Below are 12,556 nucleotides of genomic sequence, written 5' to 3' on the forward strand. Positions count from 1 at the left end.
TTCATTTTCATTGCCACATCTATCCAGATGTCTATCCAGACACAGGGATCTCTCTCAGCGGTCCTGAGTATCACACTCCTCTCACTTTGTCACCCCCGGCAACCACCAACCACTCCCCACTGTCACCCCTGGCAACCACCAACCACTCCCAACTGTCACTTCTCCTTCAAGAAATATATATATATTTTTTTTAAATCTTTATAAACACTTTTAACAATTAACAAATTAAATTAACAAATTAAAAACATCTTAGTATACCAAATTTCAGCCCTTTCTGAATTTTTTTTTCCACACACACTAGTAGGTCAGTGTATAACTCCGCCCAGCAGGTGGCGCTGCAGCTTGGTTTTATTTTTTCCACACACACACAGACAGACTAACACATGCCGCTAAGCATTTATATTATATATATCATCATCACCATTTATTTATATAGCTCCACTGATTCCGCAGCGCTGTACAGAGAACTCATTCACATCAGTCCCTGCCCCATTGGAGCTTACAATCTAAATTCCCTAATATACACACACACACAGACAGACAGACAGACAGACTAGGGTCAATTAACCTACTAGTATGTTTTTTTTGGAGTGTGGGAGGAAACCCACGCAAACACGGGGAGCACATACAAACGCCACACAGATAAAACCATGGACAGAAATTGAACTCATGACCCCAGTGCTGTGAGGCAGAAATGCTAACCACTTAGCCACCGTGCTGCCCATATATATATAAATATATATATATATATATATATATATATATATATATATATATATATATGTGTGTGTGTGTGTGTGTGTGTGTGTGTGCACATATATATATATATATATATATATATATATATAACTGTCTATCTATCTATCTATCTATCCATCTGTATCTATACCTCTCTCTCTCTCTCTCTCTCTCTCTCTCTATATATATAAAATCACTTTTGTCCAGTGTCTGCTAGGCTTACATAACTTTACCAGAAAGAATATAGACTTCAATAGTGGTGTCCGCTCTTTGTTGCTAGGCACATTGGATAGCAGAGCTTGCGCAAGCTGCATATTCCAGTTAATATTGTTCAGCAGAGAACAGAAACATGACATTCTGCAGATGCTGAGGGGTTTTGAATAAAAACAGTGAGGATGCGCTAAGCAAAATGGTGTTTATCATTGAAACCTTTATTGTGCTTGTTTCTGCTGCTTCACATGTACCTACCTCACAGTGTGCCAGGCTGATAATCGCTAGGTGCCTGGAGTGCTCTTTGTTCTCTCTGTCTGTTCTATTGTGCACAAAGAACATATGTTCTGTTCAATAGGATTGTACTCTGAGACTAAACAACAATGCACTTTCACATCCAATTGGCTACTGTGGCTAATGCAGTTCATTACCAGTTGTAACACACTCATATATTATGCAAATCAATGCATCCGACGATGGGGAGGGCATACTAATATTATGTGTCTTGTAATCATAATTATTATTATGCTGGCATGTAGCACCTTATTTTGAAATAAATTTAAAAGCAAGCCATAGAGGTAGGACCTGATTCATTCAGGAGAGTTAAGCAAAAGTAAGTAAGTAAGTAAGTAAGGCAAAACCATGTTGCATTGGAGGAGGAGGTAAATTTAAAATGTGATGGCAGATTTATATTTGGGGTAAGGCATGTCCTAGATCAACTTTAAATGTCAGTGTACAAATAAGTTATCAAGTATTTGTGTGCTACATGAAAAGAGCCAGTTTTTTCCTTATGTGTAAAACAATAAACTCATTTTCACCCCTTGTATTGTAACATGGTTTTGTCCAGAAAACTTTGCTTAACTTTACTTAATGAATCAGGCCCGTAGTGACTAGAGGCTCAAGGGGTGCTGATTTCAGGGCTGGGTCCCCCTCTCTACCTCTGTATTTATTTTTATTTCTTTATTCCACTTTACTTTTGTTGCAATCAAATTTTATATTATTTTTTTTAGTTGTTAGTTTTTCCCTCAACAAGGGAGAATCCACTAGATTTCCTCTATTACTAACACAACTAGGCCACTGTAGAGGTGATCAAAATGTTCAAAACTATCCAGAAAATATTGACCTCTTTCGGCATTTGGGGCCTGATTCATTAAGGAACTTAAATTAAGACATTTCTTAATTAAGTCTCCTGGACAAAACCGTGTTACAATACAAGGGGTGTAAATTTGTATTCTGTTTTGCACATAAATTAAATACTGACTGTTTTTTCATGTAGCACACTGATAATTTTGCACCCTCAAAATTCTTGCTTGCCCCCAAAAAGCCTTATGCAAAATCCCCCTTCCTGAGACCTCTTCCACTGCAGACCCTGTAGGGACTGCACCCCTATGAATGGTGGTAATTGCATCACTGCATGTATCTACATATCTCCGGGGACTCCGGTCTCCTCACACTGTCCATAAACACTCTGGTAGGTTAACTGGCTTCTGACAATATGGTCCTTAGTCCGTGTGTGTTTGTGTGGAAGAGAATTTAAACTGTAATCTCCAATGGGCAGGGACTGATGTGCATGATTCAATATTCTCTTCAAAGCGATGTTAAAGAGGATAACATCTTTAAATAATTTGCCCATACTTCCAAATACAATCTTATTTTTTTTTGTCAAGCAGTGTTGTAGCAATTGGGGGATTAGCAACCACATCTAGGTCCAGGGGCTCTGGGGACCAACTGTTATCCATATGTATTGCAGTGTGTTATAACACATTTATGTACATTGCACCCTTTAATTAAATAAGTCCCAATAAGACTCATTTACTATCCACAGAATATGCAGATAGCCTGCACATTTAGCTTTGTGTAAATGCATTTTGTGCAGTCTTTTCTTGTGCTATTGTGCCATGCACATGAATTAGCGCATCAAAATGGTGGCATCATTTTTCTCCTCCTGCCCAAGATTAGGCCATTCTTGGGTAAATTAGTGTGTTTCTTGGTGTTTCTATGGGCTTTATGCAAACTAATTTGCTTTATTTTCTAAACTCTATTAGAAGAAAAGTGACCATTTAAATCTGATTGCTATTGGTCAAACTCAGGGGAGGGCTGGCAAATTTTAGCCAAGGGGGCAAAACTCGACTTTTTAGGAAAAAAATGCAGGTGGCCGAGTGACCCAACCCAAGGTCTATGGGAGCGGCCCGGGGAGCAGATGCCCCCCTGCCCCCCAGCCCAGTCTCCTCCTGGTAACAGCAGCCTTTTTTTTGGTTTTTTTCAATACTTTGTTGTTACCTGTATAAGAGTTTACATGAATGCCCCTCAGTACTTGAAAAAAATGTTAATTTTTCAGTGCACTGTCACTGGTTCTGCATGATTAGCTATTATAATGACGACAGCCCTGTCAGCTAGCAAAACCTGTGCTTGGCTAAGCAGCGTCTCCAAAATCCAACTATTCCAGGCTCTAATTCATAATGACAAGAAAGGAAGGTTAATCTTTTCATATTTAGCCTAGAGCCTATTACTATCTGACTGGTACTCGAAATATTTTCCATTTTTATGTAAGTAATGAAGTGGATCATAGAGTGTCATTTATGTGTTAAATCACTTGTAATGCTGGAACAGCTTATTAATGGGAGAGACGAGCATGGCACTGCAGAGGTAGCAGCTGTAAAGAAGGCTCTTATGTTGTGCCAGGTTAAGAAAATTAATGTCGCTGCAGATGGGTTGAAGTAATGAGGTTTTTCTGTTTCTGTTTTTGTTTTTTTGGCTTTCTGTAGGAGACAAATGGAATGAGCTGGGTATGATGAGGATTACTCAAACTTTAGTGAGAAAGTTAGTACTGTGGGAGGGGGTCATTTATAACAGGCACAAGTAGCGAAAACCGGTGCCCCACCCACGAAAATATACGTGCCTCCTTGCATCAGTTTGCAATGTGGGTATGTGTATGTCATACTTTCCTACTTTTTGGACCAAGAGACAATTGCAGGGGGTGTGATGGCACGATTTTCATAATCATCATACTGCCCTCACTGCACGTGTGATTTCACGTCTTTAGGCAGCAGGGGGCGTTTCATGATAACGCAATTGGCATTGAATGTCGTCATCAGTGAACCGCACTCTTCAGAAGAAAGTGAAGTGGGATCCAGAAAGATGGACTATTCTGCCTGGAGAGAGAAAGAGAGAGAGAGAGTGTGTGTGTGTGTGTGTGTGTGTGTGTGTGTGTGTGTGTGTGTGTGTGTGTGTATTGTCCACATTTTCTGATCTGAGATGGGATCGCAGTCTCTACCCATCAGATACATGACTTCTACAGATGTCATGTGACATAGTTAGACAAATGGAGGAGTAAGGGAGAGATGCTGGATCACACAGCTCTATCCCGCCCTAATCTCTACTTTAAGCAACAAACAGGCAATTCATCTTACTGACCCATGCTCTATCTGTAGATGCACCGTGATGCGTGAAAGTTGTACTATTGTGTAACTGCTTGTGATTAGCAAGTTAGTGCTGTATGTAGGGGCTCAGTGAGTTTCAATTGCAGTACTGTACATTGTTTTCTATTGCACACAACTATGCACCAAACACTAGATCTGCCCACAGCTTCCCATATGTGGTGCAACTGAAAAAAGGAGCATAGTTTGTTGTTCTCAGACAACACTTTGTTGCACAAAGCCAATATAATAATAGAAACTGCTTTCTGCGTTTTGATAAGCTGCCCAATTAAGCAGTAAATAGGGGAACCTCTTGGTGACATCCAGGGCCACTGAGTAGATCCTCTGCCAATGATGTGGCAGCCCTTGGGATCAGCCCAGGCTGCGTGTGCAGATTCGGGAAAAGCCAAAAGTTATAAGGGGACTATAGATCAGCGGATGGGGCTGGAGTCCTATCTGTGAAGATGGAATTGTAATGCAGATTCTAATGGCAAAATAGTTTCGGTAAACACCAGTGGGACAACTCTTGCAAACGCAAAGCAGTTTGTATCTAGTTGGTAAAGACTAACTCCAATAAAGGAAAAATAAAGGTTTTACTTATGTGACAAAGCCTTGGATCCAGTATTTTAGATCTTATTGGGCTTGTGAGTGTTACTGATAAAGACAGACCAAGATATACAGCCACAACGACGAACAGACAATGATTCGAGTCAAGACAATATAGACTTTCTGTCTGTGGACAATTACAAAGGAAAATACAGTCTAACTTTAAAGAGTGGTCTAAAGGGTTCAATATCAAATGATTTAATGTTGTAAAATAGGGGGAGGTGGGTTTGCGGTGGCGGGGCTTGTTGAATCGCATCATTTAGCCATGCCCCCTAAACTATTGTCACAATTTTGGCCAATTACAGCAGGAGGCGAGGCTAAGATGACACAATGTTTGCGTCATTAAGCCCCCCCTCCCGTCACTTATCTATTGCAGGGGCAAGAACCGGGAGGTTGCCCTGCTCTCCCGGGAGCCCTGGAGGTCTCCCAGAAATGCAGGAGTCTCCCGGTCATTCCGGGAGAGTAGACAACTGTGTGTTAAAGAAAAACAGTTCATGAATCTCTAGAGACTGAAGTGTCTTTTACATTTCTGTCGCCATTACTGAAGTCATGTTGTCTTACCTGTCAGTCTATGATTAAATTTTGGTCTCCTTGACAATGGCCACTTCCATAGGCATCAATACATGGACATAGGACACAATTTCGGAACTGTGTCATCATGCCACAGATGGCGAAGCCAACCACGTCTTGTACTGGCTCAGCATCAGGGAGAATGCCAGTCTCTTCAGGGAGGGAGATCACCCCTATTTCAGGGAGTCTCCCTGACATTCAGGGAGAGTTGCCAGGTATGGCTATACTGTGAACACCTTGCTGTAACCATGTCATAATGTGGTATCTTTACTTCAACTCTGTTTGGATGTGGTGTTGCTGAACCTTGGATTATTGAACATTAAACTCCCAGGAAGACTGAAATGTCAGTCTGTAAACTATTATTTAATAACCTCAACTACAACACCATCTCCCCCCACTATAATCTCCATTGCCGGGTGCCCAGGGGAGGCCTGGGTAGCCTGTGCCCACCCACCTTCTTGAAACCCCTGATGATACCACCTATATCCCCTAATATACTGTCCAAAATCTATGCATTGCCCTGTAGAAGTTTTGCAGAGGTGGGAACTGTCTGACTAATGTGTTCGCTCTGTTGGATGGGAGCAGCTTTCTCGTCAACAGAAGGAAACGTCTGGCTGCAGTTTGTACAATTTCTCCTGTCAGTCCTGCCTAGAAAATGCAAATTCCAGGAGGAATCAGGTTGGGGCACAGCAGGAATCTATGTTGTAAGATTATCTGTAATAAGCAGGGGCTGGCTGGGCCCATAGTGGACTGCCCTGGGCTGGGTTACTGGACCACCTGCATTTCTTTCCTTTAAACTGTTCCTTATAGGCTGCTGAGCTAAGTCATGCCCCCCTGGGCTACAATTTGCAAGCCATCTCCTGATAATAGGGCTTATGCACCTGAGTTTCCTGTCAAATTGCACAAAATAGGACACATCCAGATTCCAAAGAGATATAATTACATGGAATGTTTAATCTTTTGGTGAAAGGCTGGTGTATAAAATTCTGTAACTTCACCACTTGAATTCCTTATTTGCCTGTATCTTCCAAACACCTAGATCATTTACATGTTATTAGGATGTATTTTCCCTTGTGTATGTCATATTGATTATATTTATTTCTTCAAGCTAGAAACTCAGGTTTTAGGCTTTAAAAATAACTTTTCTAGAGGTACAAAATTATTATTATTTTTTTTTTTTTCAATTACACTTCCTGTGTATTGATTCTAATATATTTGATAACAAATGAAACAGCAATATTTCAGAGCACCATTGAACGTTGTAATGCCTCAGTTGTGCCCTTCAAGCCTACAAACTCCAACTGTTTTCCCTATCCACAGGGAGAGCCAATCACTGGTCTGCAATTATTGGTGGTTCACACTCCAAGGAGTACGGTCTATGGGAATATGGAGGATATTCTAGCGATGGGGTGAAGCAAGTAGCAGAGTTGGGTTCTCCAGTCAAAATGGAAGAAGAGATACGGCAAAAGGTAAGACTTAAACACACTACATTAATAGCTGCATATACTGCTACCTGTACATGCTTGTTCACGATGGATGCGCCAAGCCAAATTGCACTATTTTACGTAGTCGGAGGATTCAACCAATCACGTCTCCCTTTCCTACATTAATGTGACGCCCTCGTTGGCCAACTGCAGAGTCTCCCGGAAAGCAATGCAGTTTGGACTGGGGTCTCTATGCCCTTTTATTGTAGTTTTGGTAAAAGAGGAGTGACCAAGTTCTAGACAAGAGAAGGTTTTGTTCAAAATAATCCATGTTTCCAGCTTCTTGTTATGGTATTGTCATAAACCTCGGAAAATGATTTCATTCAGCTTCTTAATTTCAAATTTCAGAACCACATCTGGGGGTATATTTACTAAACTCCGGGTTTGAACAAGTGGAGATGTTGCCTATAGCAACCAATAAGATTCTAGCTGTCATTTTGTAGAATGTACTAAATAAATGATACCTAGAATCTGATTGGTTGCTATAGGCAACATATCCACTTTTTCAAACCCGCCGTTTAGTAAATATAACCCCTGGTGTTGATAGCACAGCTAAAACATCTTTCCAGAAAAATATATAAAAAATATTCTTTACTGTTAAAGTATAATTAATAGGGGAATAATAAATAGGGAATAATTATTCAAACATAAAAGTGAGGAACAAAATGAAATAACGAGAGCGGAATTTTAGTAACTCTGTTAAACTTCTAGTTTTACATTACAATCAACAGAAATGTTTAAGAGTGAAAAACTGTTAAAACAAAACGTGATCTCCGCTATTAGCAAAAGTCTTACAGGAAGGCTGCTGTACATACGAAAATATCAACTTTCGTTCAAATATCTTCTCATAAACTGATGAAACTTTTACATATACATTTGTGAATGTGAACTTTCATAAATGAACCAGTTTGTATTTTAGGTTTAGTGGTTCTTTCCAGCTTAAAACACATCTGGATACCCTGTAATTAGCTTAGCGTTAAACCTGTCTACTTTGCTCTGTTATAGGTTTTATAATGCACTCTTAAAAGCTGTCGGGATCATTTACAGGCTTCTCACTCATGTAACCCTCCCTTAGGCTCTTTACCATCTTACCTCTCACTATAAATATGTTTGTTTTATTCCTGAAGGCAGCGATTATCTATATGGTAGCTCTCTGTAATAGACTGAGCTCTAAGTGATGTGGAATCTGCTAAGAACAAGGCATGGAAGCCACCTGCTTCTCTTCATCCATAATTGGTGCTTTTTAACTGAGGGGGAAAAAAAAATCAATTTCTAAATGTAAAAGGTACCCATTGCTATTATAGAAGCTCTGTGTTGTGTACTATTTAAGAGCTCACCGTGTAACGATACAACTGTGGGATTCAAGTTTCTTTTGATATTTATTTTTTTCTGTCAGTGCTGCAATTTGAGATATGTTTTGGCCTGGATAAAATGTAAGATTGAAAGTAATTCCAGCTCAGTAATAATGCTTTTGTACAAAGCTGCAGCTGCTGGTCCAACCTTTTATTGAAATTCTAAGCAGTGATTCTGAAACGCTGGTTTAATAGATGTATTATATTCAACACAGACCATTGACAGGTGTATTGTGCGCGATAAAGCCCGTAGCTGCCTATTGACAGGCTTTCAATCAGTATAGATATAAATGTGTGATAACAGTCAGGGGCAAACGCAGGATTTGTAGAGGGGGGTTTCCACACCACGCCGCCAGTGGGTGTGACCAGCATGCATGGGGGCGTAGCTATAATTTTAGACAGTGCTTGGTTGCTCTCCAACTCTTCCTATCCCTATAATATACATGGGCAATGCTGCGTGCACTACTGTTAGGTACACGCAGCTCTCCATTTTCAAGCAGAGCCATGTGAAGCAGGGGCAGGGTTCAGCCACCTCAATTATACAGTGCCCCAGGCTTGGAGGGGGGTTTCCAGGCACTAGGAAACCACCCCCCCCCCTACCTCGGTTTGCCTATGACAGTAGCTGTGCTGGGTTAGTTACCTTTGAATGTGCTCTCATTCCATTACAATGCTGCCTTAAAGGACCGGTAACCCATTTGCTAATATCCCAATCAGAAAATACAACATTTCTTAAAGGACCACTCCAGTTAATGAGGATTTTTCCGCCTAAGGAAGGCTCTCCCAGGTTGCAGTCTGGTTGGAGTTATCTATCTGGGACATCAGTTACCTGACAGCCACCAGCTGATGCAGCTGATGCATGATTTTCATAGCTCAACATGAGTTATAGGAGCGAGGATACTGAGAAATATTGGAATAATTTTCAACACTGGGAGTACCCTGAAAGTAGTAACGGATTGGTTCACCATGACACCTGTTCAATCAAGTGTCTCTATCAGAGCATTCTCCACACTGACAATTGTTTGAATTAAACCGGAGACTCTGCTCTTCCTGCGGGACTCTGAAAGTGGCTATGCTTACGCCCAATCATGAGGTTAGAGACAAGGATGGAACACCACATTGCTGAACCCCATAGAAATTCTTTTTTGCGGTGGGGGACAGTGATATGGTCTTTCCCACTGTAACCCCTGCTCTGTTCTTCTGAACATGCACGGGGCCTTGCGCGTAAGCAGTGAAACTCTGTTGATGGGAGCGCATAGGCCATGGATCCCCTTTCATATTTGGGCCTCACTCCCTGCAAAGGTGGTATTTCCAGCACTGGTTAGCTACAAAGAGCCAGGGGAAGGGTGAAATTCTTCATTAAGTTAATAGTTATACCATACTTGATTACCCTCCCGGAATTTCTGTGAGTCTCCCGAATTCTGGGTAGGTCTTCGGGACTCCCGAGAGAGCAGGCCACTCTCCTCCATCCTGCCCACTTCTTAGGATGGGAGCCTCCATGACGTAGTTTGCAGTGAATCGCATAATTTTGTCCCCGCGGTAAAATAGCACACATGCGTCATTGCGTCGTGACCGATAATGATGTGATTCCGAGCAGCACCCCGTCTCCCTCCACCCTGAAACTTCACCTCCCCTCCAGAAGGATCCCCCCCTTGAAATTCCCGAAGAGTAGGCAGGTATGGTCCAAGTCCTGCTACCACTTTAGAATTTCTCAATGAATAAAGCTGTTACATTTGCATGCTAAAATAATGTTCCGATTAGTCTAATTTATGGCTTAAAATGGCATTCCGCCCCATATTTGTAGATTCTGTATACCTTGGGATTTATAGTCTATAAACAGATGTGACAATGGTGTCAATTAGTACATTTAAAACGTATACTATTGTGCAAATTGTTATACCTATACCACATGAATAACATCTAATAAAGAGAAATGATAGATGCTGATCCCATCCGACCCAGCCAGAGGGAGACATGCTAAACAGAAATGTTTGATTATAATTGTGTCGTATGGAGACCGTAACTGTAAAACACCTTCTGTTCGCTCTGCTGAGCCAGCTCTCCTTTGTGCATAATGAATGTAAAATTTGGAAAACACTTAAAAAAAAAAATAATATCTAGTGGGAACTTAGACAGGTCATAGGAATGCTGGTCAGACACTTATGAATACTAAATTTTTCATCTGTACATGCAAAACTATTCTGCTTGCCTTGCAGGTTCAGCCATATGGGATGAAATTGAATAGTATTTTTTGAATCTTGTGCCTATTACGGTTTTAAGATGTTACAGCCTTTTCTAAATGAGAGAGCATATTTCAGGGATTGATTTTCTTTCTCTACAGAGCTGAGCTACAAATGCACAATAGAGGAATGCATGGCTGCTGGTTTAAAGGGATTTTCCACTTTAAAAATCTATTTGTCTAACTCCCCTATGTTGTTGTTGTTGTTGTTGTTATTACCTTTTATTTATAAAACACCAACATATTACGCAACACTGTACATTTAGTGGATCCAAACACTGTGTTAGTTCCTGACTGCAGGCAATTAGTGGATATGGATACTTTGCCATACTTGCTAACTCTCCCAGAATGTTCGGGAGACTCCCGCATTTTGCGAGAGTCTCCCGGACTCCCCGGAGAGTGTGGCAATATCCCGGATCTGCCCACTTCCTAGTGAAGTGGGCAGAATTAGCTCCCAAACGCCGCAATTCCTGGTGAATCTCGGCGTTTGGCCCCGTCCGACGCTGTCAAATGACGCATCATTACGTCAAGGGGGGTGGGTCCAAAATGACGCACATTTTGGAGCCCCTCCCCCATCACGCCTACCTCTCCCGGAAACCAACTTTGTCAAGCTTGTAAGCATGACCTGTGCTAGTTCCTAGTTCTGGGAGGTTGGTGGGTGCAGACATTGTGGTGATTACAAGTAAAATGCTAGATCATGGCTCCGGAATCCAGGAGTCTCCTGGACATTCCGGGAGAGCAAGTATGTGTTATATACCCCAGACTTTTTAAAGCAGTTTCATTTTTGTTTTTGTTTAGAAAGATTGTCCTCTTATCTAATCCTTACTGGATCATGTTCCTCCTGGTTGTAAATATAGAAATATTAGAGGTATGTGAGTTGTTCTCTCCGTTATGTTTCAAAACAAACTGAAGTTGTTACAGGTCCTAATGACCATGAACCAGTGTTAAACACTAATATTTGTATTAATGACAACTGCCCCAGTAGGTTTTTGATATAGTATGTGCCTATAGTTCAGTGGCTTTGGGTGCTACACATTAGGGTATACCGAGATGCATAGAATTGCAGTAATTTTACAAATTAAATGTGTTTTTTTTAAAAAAGAAAAAATTATTGATTCAACAACATACACTTTTTTCTTAGTTTCCATTCATAATTTTTCAAAAAATATTGTCGATTAGCTCTGATATGTCTTAAATGTACCTTGATTAGATTTTGAGGGAATGGGATTTATACAATATAGGTAATACCAAAAACAAGGCAAATGGAGAGGTCTACAGAGTGTCTAGCACATGTAGGTGACCATAAACATATACTGCCATGTAGATTCAGGCGTAAACCAAATAAAATAAACCCTATAGCAAACTCCAACAATTTATTGATCATAAATGCATAATAATTACTAAAATCAACAAAAAATAATAATAAAAATTCAAGTAGAGACCGACAATAAAAATTACACTATATATATTCATAAACCTGCATTACACAGTATAGCAATCAATAAATTCATATATTTAAATAATTAAAAATAATACAAATAAATAGATAAATATTGTGTGCTGTTATTAATATGAGACCGCAATTCCTTTCTTACTTATATTCAGCAAAATCTATCACATTCATCACCATGGGCTTAAGGTTTTTGGCTAATAGCTTAGTAGTGAATATGGAATCCGGATATGGTTATAATGAGGACAGTCGTTTTATTGTGAGGAAATAACCACAAGGTCTTGTACTGGGCCTTTGATTTATGGGCTCACCCAGGGGCAGGGGCTATCTGCCCTCCGGGACGGTCCCATGATGGGCTACCTTGGGCTGGTTCACTGAGCCATCTGCATTTGTTTTCCTTTAAAATAGGCTGCTGTATCGAATCTTGTCCCTTGGGCTAAAATTTGTCAGCCCTCCCCTGGGCCCACCCCTGCACCCAGGGGCAAAGGCAGGAT

The 12,556-nt window shown here is 40.7% G+C and overlaps 1 protein-coding gene across 2 annotated transcripts in view; it reads left to right on the forward strand.

Annotated features, from left to right (window-relative positions):
• SPON1 (spondin 1) overlaps positions 1–12,556 on the forward strand; it is a 232,425-nt gene that overhangs the window by 94,185 nt on the left and 125,684 nt on the right. For both annotated transcript variants that reach the window (XM_075188063.1, XM_075188064.1), the window contains exon 6: positions 6,861–7,009. In XM_075188063.1, coding sequence (XP_075044164.1) covers positions 6,861–7,009 — 149 coding nt within the window. The remainder of the gene's footprint in view (positions 1–6,860; positions 7,010–12,556) is intronic.

This window comes from Mixophyes fleayi, chromosome 10, assembly GCF_038048845.1.
Source record: "Mixophyes fleayi isolate aMixFle1 chromosome 10, aMixFle1.hap1, whole genome shotgun sequence".
NCBI classification, from domain to species: Eukaryota; Metazoa; Chordata; class Amphibia; order Anura; family Limnodynastidae; genus Mixophyes; species Mixophyes fleayi.